This window comes from Dermacentor albipictus, chromosome 8 (assembly GCF_038994185.2).
Source record: "Dermacentor albipictus isolate Rhodes 1998 colony chromosome 8, USDA_Dalb.pri_finalv2, whole genome shotgun sequence".
In the NCBI taxonomy this organism is placed as follows: Eukaryota; Metazoa; Arthropoda; class Arachnida; order Ixodida; family Ixodidae; genus Dermacentor; species Dermacentor albipictus.
The window spans coordinates 71,343,074-71,370,042 of NC_091828.1; the positions used below are offsets into that span (position 1 = coordinate 71,343,074).

At 48.2% G+C, this 26,969-nt stretch overlaps 2 protein-coding genes across 5 annotated transcripts in view; one reads left to right on the forward strand and one right to left on the reverse strand.

The window, feature by feature from the left end:
- LOC135920710 (arylsulfatase B-like) overlaps positions 1-11,831 on the reverse strand; it is a 29,977-nt gene extending 18,146 nt beyond the window's left edge. For both annotated transcript variants that reach the window (XM_070522865.1, XM_065454941.1), the window contains exons 1-4: positions 11,673-11,831; positions 8,423-8,531; positions 4,214-4,373; positions 3,397-3,509 (exon numbers count right to left, since the gene is read on the reverse strand). In XM_070522865.1, the coding sequence (XP_070378966.1) occupies positions 3,397-3,509; positions 4,214-4,373; positions 8,423-8,531; positions 11,673-11,758 (468 nt within the window). In that variant the 5' untranslated portion in view covers positions 11,759-11,831. The remainder of the gene's footprint in view (positions 1-3,396; positions 3,510-4,213; positions 4,374-8,422; positions 8,532-11,672) is intronic.
- The window catches only part of LOC135920725 (uncharacterized), a 295,472-nt gene that overhangs the window by 140,346 nt on the left and 128,157 nt on the right, over positions 1-26,969 (forward strand). The window lies entirely within an intron of this gene.

Here is a 26,969-nt window from a genome sequence, read left to right on the forward strand (position 1 = left end):
CTCTGCACAGTTCTCAGCCAGTTAGATAGAAAACCGTTCACGTTGAATAAGACCTTGGGACCATGGCCTCGCAGATAGCAGCGTGAAAAGGCCACAAAAGCGCTGCTGCGATATTTAAAAGCTATTGGATTGAGTCAGCGTCTATGATCTGAACTGAGTGACCGAAGGATTTCCCCAGTGGACTTTCTCTTCTTCTTTTAATCTGTCCATCCCCTTTTCCCTTTCCCCAGTGTAGGGTAGCCAACCGGGCTCAATTTTCGTTAACCTACCTACCTCTCATTTATCATTTCCTCTTTCTCTCTCTCCCTCGCTCTCTCTCTCGATGTATGCGATCGTCGTGCGCTTGTTGATGTGCTCGAACTGCTGGCTTAAGTTGGTCAGCATCACTTTCACTTTTCCTCCATGCAGTCGACTGATCCCTCTCGCGACGCAAATTTCACGACCGAGTAGTAGACGTTGATCACCCTCGATGACGCCTTCTACGTCGGCAGATGTTTCGGTGCCGACGAAAATAACAATGCTGGAGTGAGGCCGGATGCTCACTTGAACTTCAAGCACACTCCAGGCGTGGTGACTACGACAGCTCTCCGGCGGTATCGCTTGGTCTTCCGAAAGCGTTATCGACTTCGACTTCAGGTCGATGATTGCGACGTGCTGGTTCAGGAAGTCCAGGCCGAGAATGACTTCTCGTGAATACTGTATGAGGATAGCGAGCGTGGCAGGGTAGGTCCGGTCATGAAGCGCAATTCTTGCCGTGGAAATTCCAGTTGGCTTTATTAGGTGTCCTCCAGCTGTCCGGACTTGAGGACCTTCCCATGCAGTCTTAACTTTCTTCAACTGGGCGGTGATGGGTCCACTCATCACGGAGTACAACTTGAGGCAAAGCGCAAAACACACAAGGACAAGAGAAGGAAACGAAGACACCGCGATACTCACAGCGGAATCTTATATCACATGGTTACCACATACATACAATCGTACAACAGGCCAATATCGCAACATACATTTCTTCCCGGCACAATCATTCACTGCAGGCTGTTACCACGATAGAAACATGGTTTTTTTGTCAGAGGCACAGATGGGCAACTTACAGAGTAATCATTTGTAATCATTTCGATTACCTCAATGATCCCAGAGTAGTCGGCTCCGGTGTCCACTAAGGCGGTGATTGCGCAGCCATCGAGAACCATGTCGAGGTCCGTGGTTCTTTGTTTTCCGTTGCAGTAAGGTTTCGGCGTCGGATCACGGCTGCATCGCGTCGACGTGTGGCTGGAACGTCGCGTCATCAGGTCTTTGGTCGGTGCATTCTTCGCTTGTAGGCTTCGTCGGGATGGGGGCGTGCCGTTGTTATGTCGCCCAGGTAGTGTCTTCGTCGGCGGCGGAGGATCTTTGTCAGTTCGACGAACAGCAACCGAACCTCCATCGATTGTTGCTTTTAGTTTTAAAAATATGGGCTCGCATACCGGGTCCGGCCTGGGCCAGTGTATGGTCGGCGTTGCAGCGACAGGTAGCGCCTGGTGAGGGCGAACGGTACAGCCATCGAGAACTACACTGAGTGGTGGCGAGGTAGTCGGTGATTTCACGTGGGCGCTCCCCAAGTTGTGAACGCGGCGCGTTGACGGTGAACCCTCTCAGTCCCAACTCACGGTATGGGCATCGGCGGTGCACATGGCCGGCTTCTCCGCAGTGATAGCAGAGCGGACGGTGGTCGGGGGCTCGCCAAATGTCCGTCTTCCTCGGGTAGCTGCGCTGGGCGACAGGTGGGCGCGCTGGCGGCGGCGGTGGTGGGCAATGGAATTGCGGAGTACAGAGCCCGGGCGCGGTCGCGGGCTTCACGGCGGGCGACAGTGGCGTAGGTAATTGCCTCTGGTTGGGGTTGCAGCGATTGGGGCTGCAGCTGAAGAACTCCATATGATCAATGTAGTTCATCCTTGACCATGTCAGTGACCGAGGCGCCCAGAGGTTGCAACGAAGGCAAGTTCTTGCACAGTTCTTTGCGCACAATGGCCCTCATTGTCATTTGAAGGTCGTCGGAACCCAGTGATTGGATGGCACACTGCGGAGTGAGCGCTTGGCGGTTCTATTGCCTAGTGCGCATTTCCAGAGTTTTCTCAATCATTCATGCCTCTGTAAAAAACACCTACGGTCTCGGTGGCTTTCGGATCAGACCGGCGAAAATTTCTTGCCTTGCGCCCAGCATCAGGAAGCGGACGTTTTCTCTTCCAACATTTCCTGGTTGGCGTGTCGGCAAAGACGGGCCACCTCCTCGGTGGAGATCACTATGGTCTCATTGGGAGCTGTACTCGGGTTTCTAGTAGAGCTTGTGTGCGCTTTTTTCGCATGACGTTTGTGAATGTCCGCAGGAAGGCGCTTCGGAACAAGTTCCATGTCATTAAGGTGGCTTCTCGCTTCTCGAACCACGTCCTGGCAGCGTCTTGCAATGTGAAATAGACATGTCGCAGCTTGTCGTCGATGTTTAAGCTGTTAATCGTGGCGACCCTCTCATACGTCTCCAACCAGCTTTCCGAGTCCTCGAATGACCTCCGGGTCCTTGAACGGCGGTGGCTTCCTATGCTCCTGCAGCGCCATCAGCGTTGGCGACACTAGGGCTGTCACTGTAGCTGCTATCACGACATTGCGTTTCCTGTTGTTCTCAGGTAAAAGTCCGTGCTCTAGGCGTACTCCTCGCAGCCTGCGGCTAGCTCACTGGTTGTTGGCGACGTTGGTGTTGTATTCGTGGCTCGGGCTTGGAACACAGCTTTGCGTTCGGTACCTGAGCGCGCTAGTACGTCCACGAGATGTCACGTAGTAGTGACGTTAAACAACACAGTAGCGTTACTGCGAATGAGGAAACAATCTTTTATAGGGCATAGCTGTGTCCACAAAAGCAGCCTACACTTTAAGCGCGACGGTAGAGGCAAACACATTCGGCGATCGTCAAAATGGGATCTACCGGTCATGCGCGTCGGCTTTGATGTACGAGTCATCGAACGTTCCAAAATAATCCCTGGTTCCTTCGCGTCGTCCAAAAAGTTCTACACCGCTCGCGTCGTGCATACATTCAATCATATTACAGAAGGTTCGGGGGCAACAGACATTGTTTGAATCCATCAATAACATTGCAGAGACTTCCCATACATACAGGCGCGTCGCACGCTAGGAGATAACATTTGTTAGACGGTGAAAAGCGCTCGCCCGAATAAGATAATCATGTCCACGTGTCAACATGCATCAGCTAGCAGTAGCCGGTAATTCGGCATTTGTACCTCAGCAGAAAGTGTTATCATTGAAAGTGATATTTCGTGTTTATTTTAAGAAATTAAATAAAGTGCGATGACAGAAACGTAAACGAAAACGGCCATTTGCCACGGAGTCAACCAGCTGACGAGAGCATACCTTCCCAACTAGGCGTGTTTCGTAGCCGAGCTCCCTTAGGTACTCGGGCAGGATTCGCTCGTCCATCGACAGCCCCCAGGGCTCGCCCAAGTCTATTGGATAGTGCTGCATGCCTAGTAGGGCGTGGAATGAAAAAGAGAAAGAAGAACTGTTTGTGCATTTATCACTCGACAGACCTTACTGCTCTCTTCGAATAAGCATGCGGTATTTCAACGCGAATAGCTTCTTCGGGCTTTTTCGCCCACTTTCGTGTGTAACTCTCCCTAGTCGGAACAAGGGCGCCGACGCAAACGTTGCGCATGCTCACGTTGCAGGCACCTGTAGCACCTCTTTGAGATGCACGTGCTGTCCTCCTGCAGTACGGCCAGAGGTACGCTAGTTAGCGGCTCAGCTCTGTATGAAATGGCGCACTGAAGCACCAAGCTGGAATGTAATATGTTCACAAGGGTAAAAATCGGGCCTTGTTGGTAAGACATATTTCAAGTGAAGCGTGAAATGCTGCGACAGGTCGAGGCTACAACTCATGCGCATGTATTGTATCCTCCGTCTGTCTCTGTTCTTTGCAATTCACTTGCAGTACTCAATATCTTCATAAGAACTTTGATAGTGACTCCAACATAATAAGTGGGCATACCATGGGTACCTGCCATGTCCTTTGCCTTGCATTATGTCAATGAAGGCCTTTTCGATTGGGGGAGCTGCAAAATGTTTTCTTCGAGAAAACGTTATTGTGGCTTATAACTTCAGTTACACTTCCAGGTACATGATAATGCACTCGAAGTAGAATCACTTTCAACATCGTTAGCGAAAACATCACCTGTGCGTATCGGGTAGCGCCCAGTCATGAAAGCTGCTCTTGAAGGACTGCAAGAAGGCTGGGCGTAGAAGTTGTTCAGTATTATACCATCTGCCGCTAATGCGTCCAAGTTTGGAGTGGGGATTTGGGAAGACCCGTGAAAACTGACGTCGTCCCATCCCTACAAAAAAAAGAACAATGCATAACTGGTGTAGCAATGATGGCATAGCCGTCTGAATCTCTGTGGCTACACGCAATATACAATGTTGAGGAGTCGCCAAAGGGACATATAAGGTTTTAATTTGGCCACATCGATAAAGATAACGTGAGCGTGCGTTTTATGCCAGTAGCATAATTGTTTTCACGAATAAGGAGGCGCGCTAACATATTCTGAGGACATTCTGGGTACTTTCTTGGCAGTTTAATACGCGCAGCGTGAGCAAAGGGTCTGCTGAACAATGGTGCATGGTAGGCTGGTAAAACGTATTGCTGCGCTCTTCTGTACCAACACTCGCTACTTTGGGCATCGATTTTACTTGCTGCTACCACTGCAAATCTGTGATTCTGACTGATATGTGCGTACGCACATTGTGGAACGTTATGCGAAACAAGGGGTGCTACAAGGTAAAAGTATTCCAAACTTTTCTATTCCAATTCTGCAATTCAGCCCATCGCGATTGGTCAAAAACTTTTTTGGACCACCCCCACTTCACCTGTCTGTTACGCAACGTCACGGAAACCGCGATAGCTCCCCATCTGATATGTCGTGTGCACACTGATTATGCATAGTTTGACCGAAGAAAACAAGAATAGTTATTTCTGATTCGACGCCTTCTTGCCTTTAGCCCCCGGCTATTGGTTAAAAGGTTTCCGGCTGCACCCACTTAACCTGCCTCTCACGCGACGTCAGAAAACCGCAAAAACTTACCGCGTCAAAGTGACGCCTACACGTTAAATATGCATTAATGTGCAAACAAAACTGGATTTTCTTCTGAATAGCCGCAGGCTGCCCCCTTCCGAAAGGAATAAAAGATGGCTTCCTGCCGCCTATCGCTGAGGCACTGGCTACTCGCACCTGCCGGAGAGCATGGGGTTATTGGCGTGTAATAAAACATTTTGCGTAGCTATGTAACGTTTTCGAGAACACTCGGCACGTTTACGACCTCGTTCTGCCAACTCTTCTTTGCTGAGGATCCGTTTTAGCGTCATTCTTAAGCTTGCGTTGCGTGCCGCTGCAATTGTCGGCAAGCCACTACAAGCTAAGTAAGAGAAAGTGGACCAATCACAGATGCCGAAACCACGCTTTTCATCCGGTTATGGATATTCAGTGCTGTGGCTCGGCCCCATCGAGTCCCTCTCCACTTGAGCATGCTCCTCGCCACTTGTGAGCCAATTAGATAAGACAAGCCGCTCAGTGCAGGCAACGTTATTCGTTTTTCAAGCAAACAAAAATAACCTCCTGTGAACAGGGGGAGCATTTGATTGGTTTGCTCAGACAACCTTGCAGGTGACCGCCTGATGCTTGCGTCGGCTGTTGCGCAAATTTGGCATCAGGGGATCGGAATAAAAACATATTGGAATGGATTTACGTTATACGGCACAAGCAGCCAGCTGTTTTCGCAATACTACTTTTGGCTTAGTCTGATGTTTTAGCAGAGATGACAGCAGTCAAAAGCCAGAAATTAGTCTCCAGCTGCTGACTTGAGTGCTACGAAATTCCCTCAAACGTGCGCGAAACAAATATAACGCGTTCCGCCTCGTACTTTGACGCCTTGTTTACGCCACAAGGGGTGCTATAACGTAAAGCTATTCACCAAGTTCCCGGTCCGACCTATACCCAGAAAGGTACATCCCGACAACAACAGGGGCAGACGACAGGCGAGAGGACAATTGCCTTAGCGAACCGCGAATCCTCAGCTTTTGTGGACGCGGTGGCATACGCAAGAAACAGAGCTTTCGCAGTGGCGGTTGTGGACGGCCGCGGATCCACAAGATATGCAGCCACGGTAATTGCAAGGAAGCCTCAACAGGCCGAAGAGGTTGCAATGGTTGTTGCGCTCAGCGACGACAATCTTTCCCATATCTACAGCGACTGCATAGTCGCTATCAAAGCTTTCCAAAAGGGCACGGTCTGCACACAGGCTCTCAGCATTGTTACAAAGAAAAAGATTAAGAACCACGTCATATACTGTTTCCCGGCACACTCAGGACCAAAGATCGGCGACGTCCCCAACGTTAACGAGGTGGGACATGAGGCTGCGCGCGCGCTTAGAGACCGCGTGGCTTCACCCGACCACTCGGAGAACAAGGACGCCCCCACTACATACAATGAAATCACTAAGCACTACTACCTACAACGTAGAGTGTAGCACTCCACACCACACGCTCACTCGAGCTCAAGCGGTTACATTCAGAATGCTACAAACCGACACATACCCCACGCAAAACAGACTACACCAATACATGTCTGAGCTCTACGACAAGTCTTATTGCACCAATTGCAATACATTCATTAACGTCTATCATTTGCTCTAGCCGTGCTCGCTAGCTCACAAACTCCAAACCGGACAAGCGCAAGTTTGAAAAAGCAATTCGGAGCGAAGAACTCGCTCCTCAACTATGGGCCGTCCAGCAGGTCCACGACGCCGCCAGGAAACTCAACCTCCCAGTTCCGTCGTGGAAGACGCCCACTCCACGACAGCCCAAAGTTGTCGTGGCCTGCAGGGCCTTAAATAAAATTGATTTCCTTCCTTCCTTCCTATTCCAAAGTTTTCTATCCTAATTATGCAAACAGCCCTCCCGCCATTGGTCAATACCCTTTCGGGCCACCCGCACTTCGCCTATCTCTCACGCGACGTCACGAAAACCGAGAAAATGAGCCATTTGATATGATGTGTGCACACTCACTATGCATGACTAGACCGAACGAGAGAAAAATAATTATTTCTGATTCCGCGCCTTTTTCGTCATAATACTCTGCCATTTATCAAACGTTTACGGGCTGCGCCCACTTCGCCTGTCTGTCAGGGACGTCACAAATACCACGAAAATTCACCGCGTCACCGCGTTAAAGACGCAATAACGTTACAAACAAAACTGGGAAAGAATTTACAAAGTTTTTCGTTCGTAAGTACTGTTTTGCATTGCTTGATCACCTTCGCTAATAATATGGGCTACATCACTATCGGTTCATACGAACGCTTTCAGCATAAGTTTTTTTAATGCTGGCCCTGAATTTTTTTCTGCGTAGCAGGAGCATGGCTCATTTCGAAAGAATTAGAAGATGGGTACCCGTCGATTGATCTGGCGCTAGGTACTCGGAATGGCTTGTGAGTATGGATTTATTTGCTGAATGAAACATTTTTCCGTGGCCGTATAACGTTATGGAGCCCTTTCGGCACGTATACGACATCACTTTGCCAACTCTTCTGTGCTAACGATCCGTTCTAGTGGCACTATTCAAAAGTTCTGTTGCATGCCGCCGTGATTTTAGACTAGCCACCGCAAGCAAAGTGATGGGAAGCGGATCAATCACAAACGCTGGCACCACCCTCCTCATCCATTTATCTACTTACCCTGCTCCGGCTTGGCCCCACCGAAACCCTAACAAGTACACGTGTCAATATGTTCCCCTCGCTCGTGCATCGATGCTCGAAGGCATCAAATTGGTTTTATAAGTATTTACTAACTCCTTAACGCATTCTACATGCGTGAGTCATTCGTTCCTAAACTTCACTTTATGCTTCAGTGCTTCAATAATCCAATGAAGCACTCCAGCTTTCACTGCCAGAAAAAGCGCATGGCTGACAAATGAGAGAGTACCAGCCTAAATAAATATTTTCTTGTTTTCTCGTTTATGGTATGGAAATTTATTATTCATGGGTGCATAAAACACATTTCAGTGCTATACACTTACAATCCTATATTTGACTACTTTCGCTCTTCCCGTGCCGCCTAGCAGCTGTAGCTTCCGGAGTGAAGTACTTAAGCTCTGAAATCAAATAGCCCAAATTTATATATTTTTTGTTTCTTCAACCACCGGAGTTTATTTTCACTCATTGGCATTGTCGACATTTCGGTGGCCTGTACTGGCTTGCCCTATCATTAAATAAGCAACAAACAAATGACCGCTTATAATTTAGTTCATTGCACTGTGTAAGCGTTTGGTCGCAACCTTGATCTTGTTAAAATTACCTAGAAAAAGAGATATAATGAAGATTCAAGGCTTACCAAATCGTCGGCAATAAAAACCACAATATCAGGTTGCCGCTTACTTGAGTACTTTGACAGCATTGCCATGACAAGGAGAGCCAGGCAGGATAGCCCGATGCCTCCGAACCTACGACAAGAATGGACAGATTTTAATTAGCTCACGCCGTGACTGTCAAAATGTTGCGTATCGTTTCATGGCACCACGTCATCGATGAAAGCAGTAATGTATTCACAGTAACCTTTATTATTGTTGTTTGATGTTAGACAGTTGCAACAGGCATGCACATAATGCCATCTTAGGCAGTGGTGCCACTAGAGCATGCGGTACGCGAAGTGGCTCCTCGACGCGTCCACCCCAGCGTCTTGCTGACTTGTAGTCCTTGTAATAGTGATTCACTGCGCGTACTTTTCGGCGTCTATTTCCTCAGTGCTGTCCCAGTCACTGTGATTGTCGGAAACGTATATAGAGAGCATTTGTTTCAACGTGCGATTGTGTCACTCCGTTAGTACGTCTGTCTGCGGGTGGTAGGCGGTGGAAAGCTTGGGCTTGGCAGAATAGGAGCGAAGTAGGCCTTCAGCTTCACGGGACAAGAAAGTGAGGCCGCGATCACTGAGGAGCTACCGAGATGCGCCTTGATGGAGGTGGGCTTCATTTAAAATGAAACCTGCTGCCTAAGTTCCACAGCTTGTGCGCAAAGCTCGCGCGATCGCGTACCGGTTCGCGTAATCAGACGCGGCAGCGACCCATTTATTGCCGGCAAAAGGGTCGAGAAGATCTATACCGACGCGAAAAAATGGTTGGATGAAGGAGACCAGGATTGGATGAAGGATTGGATGAAGGCGTCCAGTGTTCCCAAGACCGCTAAAAACGCTGCGAGCTGCTTTAATGAACGCTTCACGTTGCCAACCTTGCCCAAGTTTGGCGATGACATTATCGAAAATGAGGCATGAGAGAGCAGCCAAAGTACGCCTAAAAATCAGCGAAGGCTTTTTTTGTTGCTGTTGTTGTTGTTGTTGTTTACGAAAGCATTACGCCGATTAGGGAAAGTATTCCTGCACATACAATAACGACTTAGGCAATTAGTGAGAATCTCTGCGTGTGCGTAAGGTGTCCGTACCATCGACATCTCGTTGCTTTGACAGCAGTAAAATCGGATAATTTTTTGTGGAGGCGTGCGAAAATTTGCATGGTTACTGCTTATCGATTTTTATTTGATTTCAGAAATCACTGTCCAGTTATCAAGTGCACGTTTCTTTTAATTTATAAAGCATAAAATCATTTATTGCAGTCTTAAGGGATGCAAAACGATGGACTATTCTGAATGAGCCTGCTGACTGATAACTGCCGTTGAGCATGGGGCACCGGTTCCTGAGCAACCGCACGGGGTTTATAACTTCATCCGCATAAGCTCCCATCATTCATTAAGAATGACTCGCTTGGAGGCAGCCTCAATACACTTTTACTACGATTTGTTTGACCAGTATTGCCGTGTTTGCAGCCATTTCAAACAATGTGTGGTGCTGCAGTACCCCACTCCTCTTTAGCATATGCAACATATTTCTTGCAACTTGTAACGTGCTTTCTTAAGGTTATTGTCATGGCGAGCCAGATAATTGAAGGCAGTCTGTGATATGCAAGCTCCTCCGTTGCCTGGATGTGTAATTTTGAGAGGTATTACAGGCATGCATGTGCCATTCTGTATGACGCAGATTTCTTTTTTTTTTTACCAAACGGATTTCGCAGAGACTTCATATTTTTTCGTTGCTTTCGAAATGAGAAAATGTTCCGTATTCGAGACGAGACTCGTTGGTCGTTTCTCTAGAATATTTGTATGCGATTCGATTAGGAAAGTTCACTAGTCGAACACCCCTATTAATTTTTTTTTTTCAGGTATTGGCTACAGAACTGGTGGTGAGCCAACTGCGGTGTGTAATCGGTGGTGTCGAAGACAGCGCAAATTTGCATTGTTATACACAAATTGTAAACGCACACTTCTAGTATGTAGCAAAGAAAGAAGGCAGCAATTGACATGCCGCTAAGTTTGCTGCTTTTGTAAAAGCAGATGTAAACGTTTATGCTTCTGGACGATTACCGAAGAGGTTCGGTGCTGAATCCTGCATTGATCTTTCAGGCACATCTGCACCCGACACGCAGTTTTTACCTGGCTAAGTGCGAACAAGAAAGTGAGAAGCACGCACTTTGTGCCTGGCTAATAATTTGTAGAACTCGAAGAGCAATGTACTCTGCACGGCTAGACTTCAAATGTGAATTGAACTTTGCCAGGCAACAAAAACACATTTCCCGTCCTGTTTAAAGCCGCGATTACAGCCCACTGCTAAGGAGACTGCATTGATTAGTGACCGCATTGTTTCAGTAAGCCATGCCGATGAATATGTTTGTTGTTCCCTCCTCGAGGGCATCGTTTTTTTCTGCTCTGAGTGTATTCTAGTGGGCCGGTTCCGCGGTTTATCTAATTTTGCTTACGGGTAGATCTAACAGATGGTTGATTCAACCGTAATAGGGATTCTGCCTAGCCCCTAAAACAGCCTGCGGGCCGCGGAACACAACAGGATGAGCTGGCTTCAGAAGTGCAAGCGTCTAAGCCGAGGTGCCGTAGTTGCTAGCACGTACACGTACTCATACGCGCACAAGGCGCAACCTGTGAATCGTAACGATATGCTAGGGGTGTGCGCCGACTGAATAAATAACTAGTCGAGGAATAGCGCAATCTATTGAGTAACCATTGTCGCGCTTTACGCTTCAACTGTTTTCGCACCAAACCGCTAGCTGTTAGTATTATTTTCTTTTGTTCGGGTTCGGTTCAGACTCAGCCACGTTCTAAGAAATATCGGTTAGGGTTGGGCTTCAGTTACGGCCAAAATTGTGGTTCGGGTCCTGTTCGGAATCGAATTCGATTCGGGATCTGGTTAGGTTTGACACCCACCTTAGTTGCCTGCAGGTGGACCAGTGTGTATTTTACAACAAGACATAACTCAGCCCGACCCAAAGATGCACAGTGCAAGGCTAAACTTGATAAAGCTTTCTTCCACTATAGTATATGCATCGCGCTGGGTTGTCCCGTGAGGGGAAATATCAATAAGAACAAGAAGACGAAGTTTAGGGGTTTGTTTGAGAATAACATGGTGAACAGAGCCGACGACCGGAGAAAAAAAAACGGAACACATGCACTGGTGGTGGTTACGAAAGTTATTATTCACTTTTACTGCGTACAGCGTTCTCGTTCCTGCGTCCAACTGCACCACTTACCATTTAGAAATGGTGGCAGCATTAGACTCCTGCTTGCTCCGATTGGTAGCTTTCATCGTTGTGCATTTGCTGTTCAGGTATGACATTGTCTGCGCGCTTTCACGTCGGTCCTTTTACTCTACGCGAGCAGCCAGCAGGAATCCGAAGTGCCTTATCGGCTGTGCCGTGTCATCCAGGCATAGTACACAATTCAAGCTGCCCACTTTTTATATTACTTGCTTAGCGCATTTCGCAACTGTGGCAAATGAAAGTGTCTCATTCGGATGAGCTGGACAACGATGGAAATTCATATGCAGGTGTCAGCCAACCGTCGGAACAACAGGTTATCGTGGCTGCATTTTTATAAAGTCATGTTCTGAAGACGCAGCAAAAAAGCAAGACATTACCGCCTGCGTAGCAGCCACGTGTTTGAGTGCAACCGCTGATTTCTTTTGTTTTAGAGTGAAAGAGTAACGTATAATTACAAGATTTAAATATATTTTAGCGAATATTCTGAACAACATGCACAGGAAGATCTGATGCAAAACTCTCTAGCTTTGTGTATTATTGTCCAGAACATTTACTGCAGATATTTAGATATTCAGCAGGACAATATAAAAATAATTTTTCATGACAATCGTGGGGACTCCATCAAACGTTTGAATAGAATTCTATAAACAAAGACGCGCACAGCGAAGAATTTGGAGCTATGATATCACTTTCAAAACACTTTTAAACAGCTCGTGTTAGGACTGTCATTTAACTTAGGTCAATGAAACCACTTATTTGACACCGCATTACACAAAGAATACTGGCGACTTACATATCTGCGTCGCTGCTGATCGCACCGTTTCTATTCGATTGAATGGCCTGAATTTGTTATTTTTATTTTATAAATTCTAAATTAGTTGTCTTCTGCCAAAGATTTTTTGGCTGCATTTTGATAGGGGTGAAATGTTAAAATTACAGTGCGCTGGGGTTACGTTACGGAGGAACCCCAGATAGTCAAAACAAATCCAGAACGTTTCACTACGGTGTGTGTTATGCTCATATCGTGGTTTTAGCATGCGGCACTGCAAAATTTAATTTTAATTATTAATGTCCTCCTCAATGGTCCGAATGTGTAGCATCATTTTAGACCAATTGCGTCGCCAAAGTAATGGCCCAAGAATTGAACCCAGTGGTCTTCCAGGCTGAAAAAATAATTCTGTTTGTCCAGTCTACACACAATAACTAGAAAACACCGTACTTTTGGCCCTCAAGTTGGTCGCAGTCAGAGATGTTTCTGTTCCGAATATAAATTTTGAATTCTCAAAAAGCAACGAAATAAGGAATCTGCCATAGATAGCCTCGCCCAAGTAATGAAGTTCCATGCACTCGACCCCTTCTGCCATCCAGCGACAGCAAAAACCGTAAAAATGGGACTCGAAAATAAAAAGCTTACAGAGAGACCTAACCTAAGGTAATGAAAATTAGGAGAGGTGCATTGACTTCCATCATCTAGTTTTGTTTTTTGCAAATAAGTAGTACCAGATATCTGCTAAAGTTTCGCTGAAGCTATGCCAGCCATGCTTCATCATGCGTGTCCCTCGCGTGTTACGACAAAAACCCTGCGGTGCTGTGAATCACGTAATGATCCTAAATTCATTCCGGGGACTTAGACAGACAGTTTTTGAAGCAAGGTGTTTCGATTTACTTATTGTTAAAAGAGAATGTATTGCCCACACACGTAGGCACTTGCGCTCTTGAAGCAGATGAACATATACTAGTTAAAAAAATTATTGCACTCAAATTGCGTTCCTTCCTACAGTTTCATACTAATAGCTTTTTCTTTTGTTAGTCTAAATAAAACAGCTTTCAAAGTGTAACATGAACGGGCGCACTTTTTATAATTATCACCGTGTTTTCTATCATCATCTCTTCGAAGGAAACTGTAGGAAAAGACTGCGATCAGTTGAAGGCGACAACAGAAAATCTTAGTGCAGAGACGCCAGACACACGATGCATTGCAATGATGCGGACGATTTTTGGAGCAGCCATAGCTAAGGCGTCGCGCAGTGTTCTTGGTGCAGTCTTTTACAGGAAAATGTAGTTCTTAAGACATTCGGGCTAGTGTACTCGGTAGTGTCTTTCTTTATGCTGTTGGTGTTGCCCCAAAGCATGGCTCATATCCGCGAGGAGTATTGGCCGCGCTGGAGTTAACAAAAAGTGTACGCAAAGAAAGACAAAAAGGAGTAAAAGCAATCAATGAAATTAAAAACATTAGGCAACTGAAGCATAGGAAAATTTTTGAGATGGCTCATACATAACAATAGAAATATAAGGATCTGTACCCTAGCAGCGTAATTTTCCAGGTGTTTCATTGAACTTATGCAAAGCAGTAATTCCAAACTCATGGCTTGTGCTTAATTGACAGGCACTAGAGAACATGTTTGGTGTCGCTAGTGCTCAACCCAGATTACCCGTCGCAAATATGAGAAACATCCTACGGAAGAAGTAGTGGCAGCAAAGAAAAAAGAATTGGCCAGTAGTTTCTGGCTTGTTACAAGAAGAGCAGAGGTCAGTTATAGACAAACCAGACCTATGAAGGCAAACATTTAGAAGGGGAACGCTGTAACAGAAATTTTACAACGGCACCCCGCATTATCGCGAAAGGCATTTGCTCATCTGCCACCGAACTTTTAGACATCGAAAATCACCAAAGGGAATTAGGGATGATTCATTGCACTTTACAAATAAAAGGCGTTTAAATATAACTCCTGTAGTAAAAGAAAAATCAGGAAGAACATTCAAGGCGTACCATTTATTTACGATGATGCAACCAAGTAAGCTGAATCATTTAAATAGATTCCGCTGAGTCCCAGGCATAGATCGCCAATATAAATGGAACTCACTCAGACTCACTCACAGAGTATAATTTCTTTGGGACTTCTTTATTCTCTAAGATCCCGTGCCATGCCGACAAAGAATTCGTGGCTGTGACGATAATATGTACAGATATGATGATGATATGAGTGGATGAGTGGAGTGGATATGAGTGGAGTCTCCTTCGCCGATCGCTCCACTGCCGTGCTATTCACAGTCATCGCTCACTGTCCCCACGACATCATCCTCGGCCTCGACTTCCTCTCCGCACATTCTGCTCTCATCGATTCCTCCGCCAGTACTCTCCGCCTCGACCTGCCTGTTCTGGATCCCGCTGAACAACACCTTCCTCGCCTCAGTTCCGTCGACTTCGTTCGCTTGCCACGTTCGGCACTGACTTACGTTGACTTCGTGTCATCCCCACCAGTGCCCGACGGTCACTACATCGCGGCTCCTATGCAAGACGTCCTCCTTACACACGGGATCACACTACCTCATACTATTTTATCTATTACGGCGAATTGCGTCTGCCTGCCAGTGGTCAATTTTGCCTTGACGACACAAGTGCTGCCACGCGGGATGTCTCTGGCCCAACTTTGCTCATTCGAGGACCACTCTGTGGCATCGATTTCAGTAGACGACAATTCAACCGATCCTCCTCCAGCATCGCAGACGGCAACTTGTACCATCGCCAACTTACAGAAAATGATTGCACCCGACATGCCGTCCGAGCACGCTCGTGCGCTCTACCGCGTTCTGATTTCCTACCAAGATATTTTTGACTTTAACGATCGTCCTTTGGCCCAAACAACAGCTGTTAAACATCGCATTAATACCGGAGATGCCCCTCCTATTCATCGCCGCCCGTATCGAGTATCACCGGCTGAGCGTCAAGTGATTCACACCGAAGTTCGCAAAATGCTTGCCAAGAACATTATTGAACCGTCATGTAGTCCATGGGCGTCACCGGTTGTGCTGGTAAAAAAGAAGGATGGCTCATGGCGCTTTTGCGTGGATTATCGGCACCTTAACAGGGTTACCAAAAAGGACGTGTATCCCCTACCTCGGATTGATGACGCCCTTGACTGCCTCCACGGTGCTCGCTATTTCTCCTCTATTGACCTTCGCTCCGGCTATTGGCAGATTGCCGTGGACGATCTCGACCGCGAGAAGACTGCCTTTGTAACACCCGACGGTCTTTATCAATTCAAGGTGATGCCGTTCGGCCTATGTAACGCTACTGCCACTTTTGAACGCATGATGGACTCCCTTCTTCACGGTTTCAAATGGTCCACGTGCCTGTGCTACTTGGACGACGTTATAGTATTCTCCCCAACATTCGCTACGCACCTCGAGCGCCTCTCAGCAGTCCTGGACGTTTTTCGGCGAGCCGGTCTGCAACTCAACGCATCGAAGTGCCAATTCGGCCGTCGCCAGATTACCGTCCTTGGACATCTCGTTGACGCGAACGGAGTGCAACCGGACCCAGGCAAGATCCATGCTGTTACGCACTTCCCTGTTCCGAAGTGTGTCAAGGATGTGCGCAGCTTCGTCGGCCTTTGCTCGTACTTCCGCCGTTTCGTCAAAAATTTCGCGGCCATAGCACGACCACTAACCGAGCTTTTGAAAAAAGACGCCCCTTTCCAGTGGGGCGATAACGAGGCCTCTGCATTCTCGCTTCTCATCGATCTTCTCACAACGCCTCCCGTTCTGGCCCATTTCGATCCTTCTGCGCCTACCGAAGTCCGTACTGATGCCAGCGGTCACGGAATTGGCGCAGTACTGGCACAACGCCAGCGTGGCCACGACCGTGTTATCGCTTACGCCAGCAGGCTCCTCTCGCCCGCGGAGCGCAACTATTCCATCACTGAGCGTGAGTGTCTGGCCCTAGTTTGGGCGGTTGCGAAGTTCCGCCCATACTTATATGGCCGACCCTTTTCCGTTATCACAGACCATCACGCGCTTTGTTGGTTATGCTCATTGAAAGACCCTTCAGGAAGACTTGGTCGCTGGGCCTTACGCCTCCAAGAATATTCGTTCTCTGTCACCTACAAATCTGGCCGACTACACAAGGACGCTGACTGCCTGTCTCGCTACCCGGTAGACGAGCCTGACGACGCCGAAGGTAGTACGGCCGACGGCATTTTCTCCGTGTCTGCCTTCGCTAACATCGCCGATGAGCAGTACCGAGACCTATCGCTGCGAGTACTCATCGAGCGTCTGCGCTCTACACCTACCGACGCATCCGTTCGCCGATATGTCCTCCAGGGTGGCATTCTGTACCGAAGGAGCTTCCTCCCTGATGGCCCTGATTTTTGTCGTGCCAAAACATCTACGACAGACTGTGCTCTTTCAGATGCATGACGCACACACTGCAGGACATCTTGGCGTAACCCGCACGTACGACCGCGTCCGCCGCCGCTTCTATTGGCCTGGTCTTGCTCGCTCCGTCCGACGCTATGTTGCTGCCTGTGATCCCTGCCAGCGTCGGAAAACGCCTCAGGTGCTACCTTCCGGTCATCTCCAGCCGATCACCGTCCCTGTGGAACCGTTTTTTCGTGTTGGGTTAGACCTCCTCGGTCCCTTTCCCACGTCATCCTCTGATAACAAATGGGTAGCCGTCGCAATTGATTACGCCACCCGATACGCTATCACGCGGGCTCTACCTACCAGTTGCGCCACTGACGTCGCGGACTTTCTCTTGCGTGACATTATCTTAGTGCATGGCGCCCCGCGACAGCTGCTTACTGACCGTGGTCGTAACTTCCTCTCGAAAGTTATCGCCGACATTGTGCGTTCCTGCTCTATTCAACACAAGCTGACTACCTCATACCATCCTCAAACCAATGGCCTGACAGAGCGCTTAAACCGTACTCTTACCGACATGCTGTCCAAGTACGTTTCGAAGGACCACCACGACTGGGACGTTGCCCTTCCTTACGTCACCTTTGCTTACAATTCTTCCCGGCACGACACCGCCGGATTTTCTCCATTTTATCTACTCTACGGTCGCGAACCAACCTTGCCCCTTGACACGGTACTTCCTCCTGCTCCGACCTCAGCAACCGAGTATGCGCGCGACGCCATCGCCTTCGCCGATCATGCACGCCAGCTTGCCCGTGCTCGACTGACGGACTCGCAAACCACGCAGCAGCGTCAGTACAACGCCCGCCACCGTGACGTACAGTTTTCGCCTGGTGCACTCGTGCTCCTGTGGTCGCCCTGTCGTCACGTTGGACTTTCCGAAAAGCTCCTTTCGCGATACACAGGGCCCTACCGCGTGCTGCGCCAGGTGACGCCTGTGACTTATGAAATTGCTCCTGTGAGCTCAACCGCGTCATCTACTCTGGCGTCTAGTGATGTCGTGCACGTCAGTAGGCTCAAGAGCTACTACACTGCTTCAGAGTCCAGCCTTTAGTCGCTCCGGGCCGGCGCTTTTGCCGCCGGGGGTAGTGCTACGGGGTAGTATTCCCATTGACGAAGAGCCGAGCAGGAAGAAGACGAAGACGACGATTGGAAGCTAGCGCGGGCTGTTGCCTCTTGGTCAACTGCGGCGTATTGCCTTGTAAATATACTTGTAAATAGCTTCTCGTCGGTGTCTTCCTACGTAACAATATGTACAGATAAGTGAGATTTGGTGCGAATATTGTGCTCACACTAATGTCCCCCTTCTCGTGAAAACGGCCAGCCTGGCCGCAGATATGTGCGACGAAACGCGTCGTAGATAAGGTATCTAATGAAACACGTGTACAATCTCTGTCCCGCGACGATGACCGTCAGAGGGAGTATAAAGAGACGAAATGCGGTAATTAACAGGTGAAGTTCGTTCAATAATCTGATAAGGACAAGAAAACGACTGTTAAATTTGTCACATAAGCCGCGGACTCGTAAGGGTGTCGAGAGTAGTAATTCATCGTCAGGACAGGAAATCACATTATGGTCAGGGGAGTCAAAGCGATGCTTGCAAGTATGTTGGAAGATGTCGGTGTTTATGCGGGCGAAGTAGCGGCAGAGGGCGAGGCGGGAAACCAATCGTTCGGAAAAAGGCACTGCCGATGAGACAGGAGCCGAGAAGAAAGATGCATTAAGGGCGAAATTTGGTCAGTTGCCGTAGGCAACGAAGAATTGGGAAAAGATGCTGGTACGTTGAAATGCTGTGTTTTAGGCAAAAGTGACAAACGGTAGCATTGCATCTCAGTTTGTTTGGCTCGAGCTGACATACTGACGATGGACTGCTGATGTCATAGAGTATGCGATGGAAACGCTTGGTCAAGCCATTGGTCTGTGGATGATAGTTGGAAGTGGTCTTAGAACAGTGCTGGTAGCTTGTACAACTTCGGAAAGAATGGAAGAGAGGAAGACCTTGGTGCGGTCGCTGAGGAGAACGCATGATGCTCCATGGCGTAAAAAGATGCTTCTCAGTAAAAAGATCGCTTCTTCAAAAGCTGTAGCAGAATGTAGAGAAGCTGTCTCAGCATATAGCGAGTAAGATGATCGACAGCTGTAACGATCAAGCGATTACCATTGGCAGGAAAGGGTAGAGGCCCATACAAGTCTGTTCTGATGACCTCAAAGGGAGAGTCAAGACAAGAGACCGGCTACAGGGGCCATGCGGGTGCAGATGTACGGCGTTTGCGTCGTTGACGAGGCACGCAACAGGCGATATACTTACCATGGCGTAGCAGAGGCCAGGCCAAGAGAACCGGCTTCGGGTCCTGTCCTAAGTCTTGTGATATCCAAGATGACCCGCCGTTGGATCGTCGTGAAAAGCTTGTAGAACATCGCTTTACAGAGAACGCGGAATGACGGGGACACATTTGTTACCATCGGAGCGATAAATGTAGCGGCATAGAGCACCGTTGTGCAACTTCAATTGGTCAGGTTGTCGATGCACACGGGAATTTGGGAGCGAGGAGGAGCCGCTGAGGCGGTCAAGACCAGTCCGACAGTGTGGGTTTGCGTGCTGTAGCGCAATAAGGATGGGATGGAAATACGCGCCTGGCCTGTCCAGCGTTACTATTTGTAAAGGGGAGGATGATGGCTCGCCAGACGGGCTTTCTGGGAGAGGCGTGGGTGTACGATGCGAGATCGGAAGCGGGCAATGGGAGAGAGCGTCGGCGTCTCGGTGCTTCTTTCCACACCTGTACATTATGTCGAAACCATACTCCTGTAAACGAACCTCCCAGCGCCCAAGACGACCCGGCAAGTTCTTCAGCGAAGAGAGCCAGCAGAACACGTGATGTTCTGTAACGACCGCGAAGCGGCGGCCGCGTAAATACGGGCGGGATTTTGGCACAGCCTAAACAACAGCAACGCAATCTTGCTTCGTAATGGTTTAATCCTTCTCTGCTGTGGACATGCAACGAATGGCATAGTCAACGACTCGCTCGCGAGAGGTATGGTCACATTGTAATACAACCGCGCCTATGTCATGACCGCTAGCGTGGGTGTGGACGATGGTAAGTGCAGTCGTGTCAAAATGGCATAGTACCGGCTGGGGCGTGAGGGCTCGCTTTATAGCCTGAAAAGCTGCTTAATAGGCTGCCTCCAAACGAAGGGTGCCGCACCTCTAAGAAGTTGGCGGAGCGAAGATGCAAGCGTCGTAAAGTTGCTTATAAAATGGCGAGAGTAGGAGGCGAGACCGATAAAACTGCGCAAGTGTTTTTGACCTTCTGGCCCGGGGAAGTTGATGACTGTGGCGATCTTCTCAGGGCCCGGCCGAATCCCTTCTTTACTAACTACTAAGCATCCCACAACCTTTATAACCAACCCTTATATATAGCTTTCATTGATTACGAAAAAGCGTTTGATTCTGTCGAAACCTCAGCAGTCATGGAGGCATTACGGAATCAGGGTATAGACGAACCGTATGTAAAAATACTGAAAGATATCTATAGCGGCTCCACAGCCACCGTAGTCCTCCATAAAGAAAGCAACAAAATCCCAATAAAGAAAGGCGTCAGGCAGGCAGATACGATATCTCCAATGCTATTATTAGCGTGTTTACAGGAGGTATTCAGAGACCTGGATTGGGAAGAATTGGGAATAAAAGTTAATGGAGAATACCTTAGTAACTTGCGATTCGCTGATGATATTGCCTTGCTTAGTAACTCAGGGGACCAATTGCAATGCATGCTCGCTGACCTGGAGAGGCAAAGCAGGAGAGTGGGTCTAAAAATTAATCTGCAGAAAACTAAAGTAATGTTTAACAGTCTCGGAAGAGAACAGCAATTTACAATAGGCAGCGAGGCGCTGGAAGTCGTAAGGGAATACATCTACTTAGGGCAGGTAGTGACGGCGGATCCGGATCATGAGACGGAAATAACCAGAAGAATAAGAACGGGCTGGGGTGCATTTGGCCGGCATTCTCAGATCATGAACAGCAGGTTGCCATTATCCCTCAAGAGAAAAGTATATAATAGCTGTGTCTTACCAGTACTCACTTACGGGGCAGAAACCTGGAGGCTTACGAAAAGGGTTCTACTCAAATTGAGGACGACGCAACGAGCTATGGAAAGAAGAATGATAGGTGTAACGTTAAGGGATAAGAAAAGAGCAGATTGGGTGAGGGAACAAACGCGAGTTAATGACATCTTAGTTGAAATCAAGAAAAAGAAATGGGCATGGGCAGGACATGTAATGAGGAGGGAAGATAACCGATGGTCATTAAGGGTTATGGTCTGGATTCCAAGGGAAGGGATGCGTAGCAGGGGGTGGCAGAAAGTTAGGTGGGCGGATGAGATTAAGAAGTTTGCAGGCACGGCATGGCCACAATTAGTACATGACCGGGGTTGTTGGAGAAGTATGGGAGAGGCCTTTTCCCTGCAGTGGGCGTAACCAGGCCGATGATGATGATGAACCTTGATGGTCTTGCTCGCGAAGTGGCATTTTTTGCGTTCTGCGGCAGTCCAGCCTTGGCAAGGATAGGATAGGAATAAAATTTATTTGTCCAGCGTTTATTGCTGCTGGTGCCTTATCAAGGCGCTCGATATGTTGTGTGAACGTTGAGGAAAAGGCAACGATACCGTCTACACAGCACAGGCAGGATTTCCGTTTGCGACCCATTAAGACACTATCATGCGCTCGAATGTGGCAGGCGCGTTGCAGAGTCCGAAAGGCATCACGTTGAACTCGTAGAGCCCATCCGGAGTTGCAAATGCTGTTTTCTGCTTGTCGGACTCGTACAAAAGTATTTGCCAGTAGCCAGACCAAAGATCAAGACTGGAGAAGTACTCTGTGCCCTAGAGCGAGTCCAACGCGTCGTCAATTCGTGGGAGGAGATAAACGTATTTGCGTCTGATTTCTTTGAGGGCGCGGTAGTCGACGCAAAAGCTGTACAAGAACAACCGAAGAAGACCAGGCTCATGAGGAAGGGCGTATTATATTTGCTTTCAAGCATATCGGACACATTTTTTCGATAACTTTGTGCTCGGTAAGAGACACACTGTATGGGCGGTGGTAAACGATGCGGGAGCCATCGGTCTGAATGCGATAAGGGGCCACTGGCGTTTTACCGAGGACGGGTGAATGGACGTCGAGCAAGGCACTGTGTTTTTTCAGCAAACTGAGTAGATCTCGAATCTGGGCAGAGAAAAGGTCTGAGCTGATGGAACTTGTCAGAAGAGAGCAAAAAGGGTCGAGAGGAGGCAGAGTTAACTCCGTTGGTGCAACAGTCAGATACCGTTGCACCAACAGTGAGACTCCGTTGGTGCAGCAGTCAACAGTCAGATACCGGTTAGGTATCAACAGCGCATGTGATCCACGGGGCAACTATTACGGATCGGAAGTAGTATTCAATGCAGGAACCATTGTACACCCATCAGTGAAACGAAGAAGGCTGGGTGGGATCACAACTCCTCTGGATGAAATGCGACCGCAAGGGTGAATGAACAGACGCCGCGTACATTCTCGGCGGAACGAACGGTGATTTATTGTTGTCGTGATGGCCAAAGCACATAATCTGCGGCTGTTACAAAACAACTGTGCGCATCAGCTGCAGACTAGCATTGCTGACTGGTGCCGGTCAGATAAATGAGGCGCTGGCTACAACTGATAAATGCGGAGGCGGGCGACAATAAATCCAAACCCAAATGAGTTTGTGAGTGCACTCACGTACCGTCGCAAATACTATGTGATGACGGATGCCATCGATAGGGACACGTACTGTACATTGCGCGATCGGGTGAATTCTTGCATTGTTTGCTCCACGCAAAGAAGCGCTGCCGTATGGCGTTGTCACTTTTTGTGTATGGGGGCATAAAGCAGTACCAATGATAGAAATGGTGGCACCAGTGTCAATAAGAGTTTCTACACGAACACCTTGCACAAACACTACTAATCGATTCAACTGGCGCTCTCGAGGAATCATAGGCAGTCCGATGGATGCAGTTTCACCTCCTCAAGGTTTTCCCAGCGGAGGTCAGGGGCCTGTGAGCCAGGCCAAAGCGGGGACACTGAGCGACGGCGTGGGGGAGGTGAGCGGCGCCGACATGAATGGCAGGTGGGAGGCATATCGGCTGCGTATGGGGGAGACGGTGAAGGGTGCAAAGAAGGTCGGTATGTCATCCGCTGGTAAGTGATAGGCAGACGGGTATCGGAGCCTTCTTGAGGAGCATAACGGCGCCTCTCATCCTGTCGGCTGCGTCAGCAGAACTGGGAAATGTGTCCTCAGTAGCAGCACTAATAACAAAGAAGACGGGTAGTACGCCAAGCACAGTTCAAAAGTTAAGCACAGACCTGCGTGAAGATTGAAACGACGGGTGTTAGTGCAGATGGTGTGGTCTCAGACGTGACCGTAAGTGGAGAGGTCATGGCAATGTCGGCATATCTGCCACTCTAGGAGCACCGATTGCGTCAGAACACATGGCACAGGGAGTAGACGCGAGCTCTTCTTTAATGATTGCGCGCGAGCCGGTCGCAGGAGGGGAGGTAACGGTAGCAGAAGCACAGAAAGAGTATTGTGCGTGGAGTTTCTCACGTGTGATGGTGCCGATTAAGCTGCGCAGGTCAGTAGCGTCAGGGAGACGACCATCATACGTATCTCCGTGAGCGCGAAGGGATTGCAGTTCCTCAAGGCGCTGGCGTATGATGATGACAAATGGCACGGTGGTGGGGCTCTGCGTAGCCGGGGCATTAGAACCAATAGTGTTGATTCCCTTGATTATGTGACGGATGCTATCGCTGTTGGACATGGTGGAGTTTGCATGTCTGCACAGGGCGAGGGCACCTTAAATGTAAGACGTGTAAGATGTAAGACCTCACTGGAAAATTGACCGTGCTGGTCGAGCTTCTTTTTCGCGATTCCAACACGAATGGCAGGAACACCAAAAATAGTACGAAGCTTCCATGTGACAGTGGTGATGTTAGAACCAAGGTAATGTTCTATGTCACCGCACACATCACACGTTGAACATAATGGAGACAACGCCAGGCCAGTCGTACATCCGCGCATGGGTACGAGCAGAGCCCGTGCGAATGCGGAGCAGTAAACTGGCTTGGTTTCCTTTGAGGCCCTTGGTCACACATGGCTTGTGAGGTGAGCTCCACAAAGAACTGAATTGGCACAACACCGCTTCTCTGAAAAGTATCTTGTCCTCTTGAGGCACTTTTCTCAATGGATTCCCAGACAGCGCTCTATGGGCAAGGCTGTCCACCATCTCCTTTCCTATGATACCTATGTGCAAGAGCAACCATTGGAAACGTATGGAGAAGCCTTCAATGTAGAGATTGTGCACCGAGCGTAGGGAGCTAAGGCATAAGGCATCAGTACAGAACCCATGTTCTAACCTTTGAAGGTCAGATTTTGAATCTGTCAGAATGACAACAGGCTGAGGCGTACAAAACCGTAGCTTCTTTAGAGCTGCCTCAATGGCAAGGCTTTCGGCCGTTGTGTAGGACACGAGTGCAGTGAAGCGAACAGACCAATCCTACTTCAAAGAGGGAATGTGAAAAGCAGCTGCACGAGATCCTCTGACCTTGTTCACAGAGCCATCAGTGAAAATTTGAAGATGACGTGCATATTCAGTCTCAAGATGTTCCAGTACAAGCGAATGCGTTGCCGCGAAAGGATAACTCCGCTTAGCGCGAGCGTGAGGAATTTTCAACAAACAATCGAGGCTCGCGAGTGACCAAAGTGGTTTCAACCTCTTAGTTCGACCTCTAGCGTCAAGACCCAGGTAACCAAAAGTATTAAGGGCCAAGCGCGCTCGGGACTCAGATCCTTTTCGAAGGCGCTGTACAGGGGCTCGCCCGGCTACCATCTGTTTGAGGTGGCCGATTTGCGTCAATAACCTTTGTGAAGCGACTAGGCTAAGAGGTCTCGATAGAAACTCATGAAATACTGCATTGTTAGGAGCAGTCTGCGGAGCGCCAAGTGCCCTCCTTGGGCCCTTTCTGTGCAAAACCTCAAGTCGTTCCAGTTGTGAGAGCGAGGGGGAAATTAAAGGGAGCTGGTACATTATTCGACTCGTCACCAGTGCATCGTGCAGCCTGATCATTGAAGAAGGGTGATTTCCCCATTGCTCACTTGCAACTCTACGGATCACATTGAGACGTGAAGATAGCGATGTCACAACCGAGTCCACAGCTCGTCGCCACTGTAGACGGTAGTCAATAGTGACACCCAAAAAGCGCTTGTGCTTCAATTGACGAAGGCAAGATTGATCAATGTCTATCTCCAGCCGCGCATACTGCCTTCCTCTACCTGGAAACATGATGAAGCCAGATTTTTCCACCGAGAGAGTCAACCCAACACCTTGAAGGTAATTTTGAACTGAAAGTAATGTCTGTCGAGCTATCAGAGCTAAACGCTTGCGTTGATATCCGGTTAACCAAAGACAAATGTCGTCCGCACATATCGACATATGGACATGCCTGCAATGTTTTTGCACTTCAGCGGGAAGATCAACCATTACTACAATAAAGAGCGTTAGGGAAAGAACACTTCCCTGAGGTACACCTCACGATACCGCCCTTTCGGTGCTTATGGTACTTCCCAACCTCACTTGAATTTTACGATCACTGATAAATGAGTGAATGAATCGCAGAGGACAGCCGTGTATACTCCTATGGCCTGCACGCTATTTGGCCAAACCTGGCCCTTGCGCCACGAAAAACCACACATCCTATGGCCTGCAAACTATTTAGTATTGAGCTCTGAACGGCGCTATTATAAGCGTTGCATGTGTCTAGGAAAATATCTCGGGCTCAACGCTGAGGACCACTTATTCAAATATATTTATAACGCAGAAATGCTTTTCTAAAAGAACTCATGAGGCGATTTTAATGAATTTTTTTGTAATTCGAGAGAGCTAGTTCAATTCTAGTGATTGTTAAAAGCAATATTTTGAGTGGAAGCCTACATTTCTGTTTACCAAACTTTCAAAAATAAGTAAGTTTGAAAAAAAGAAGCCCTATGTTTATATATCAATAATTGTGTACATGTAACACATATTGCAGTTATGTTCACTTTATCAGCTAGAACATCCTACTCGCACACCAGTGGTAGAGTTAAGAGCCATGCATAATAAACAATTTTCTGTGCTTCGTCCTTCCTCCCCCCCCCCCCATGCCAAAAATAAACAGGCTAGAAACCATGGCTTATGCGGAAAAGCACGGTAACTCGCTAAGAAAGACGTTTTCTTCCAATCGAAGTGTACATATAATCCTCTACATTTCTATCAAACTCAAACGTTTTGCCCAGGCTTGAATACATAGAATATTAGCCACATCTACTCATGTTTACGACTAAACAATGTCGGGAAATGGTGTTAAGCTTACACAACAAAGTGGTTCCCCTAGCTCCACTGCATACAGAGCGGCACTTTTTACTTCATTAAACGGAGAAATATTTAACTACGATTCACCCGACATATCATTGTGGCATCTGTGGTAAAATGGCCCTCTGTAGCTTTCAGGAACAATACCGATACCTCTATATGTTGTTTGTTCATCGCTGATCATTTCACAGCGGCGAATCTCTTGCAATATTACCGCTCGGTGCAAGGGGTGCATGCATGTATCGGAACTCTCTCGAATGTTGTCACGAGGGAACCTCAGATTGCATGCGTGACGTGAATAGCGTGCATTCTGGAACGCACGCGTGCACCAGTGATTAGGCTGTAACCTATGACGAGTCCCGACGAGCCGACGCGATTGAACCTCGGATAAAGTTTCGACGTCCGATGATCAGGTTTGAGTTCAGGTTTGAGGTTTGACCTCAAAGTCTGAGGTTTGATCTCAAACCTGATCGATGATCAGGTTTGAGGTTTGAATGTTCGCCCAATCATAGACCTTCATGCAAAAATTGCTAGAGGGTACTCTGGCGCTAGTGTCTACGGGGGCTGCAATCAGAGTGGCTCAACCAGAATAGCAGTTATGGGATGCACATGGATTTGCCCGTTCTTCTTGCTTCGAACGGCTTCGGGATTTTGTAAACTCGTTATTTTCACCAAA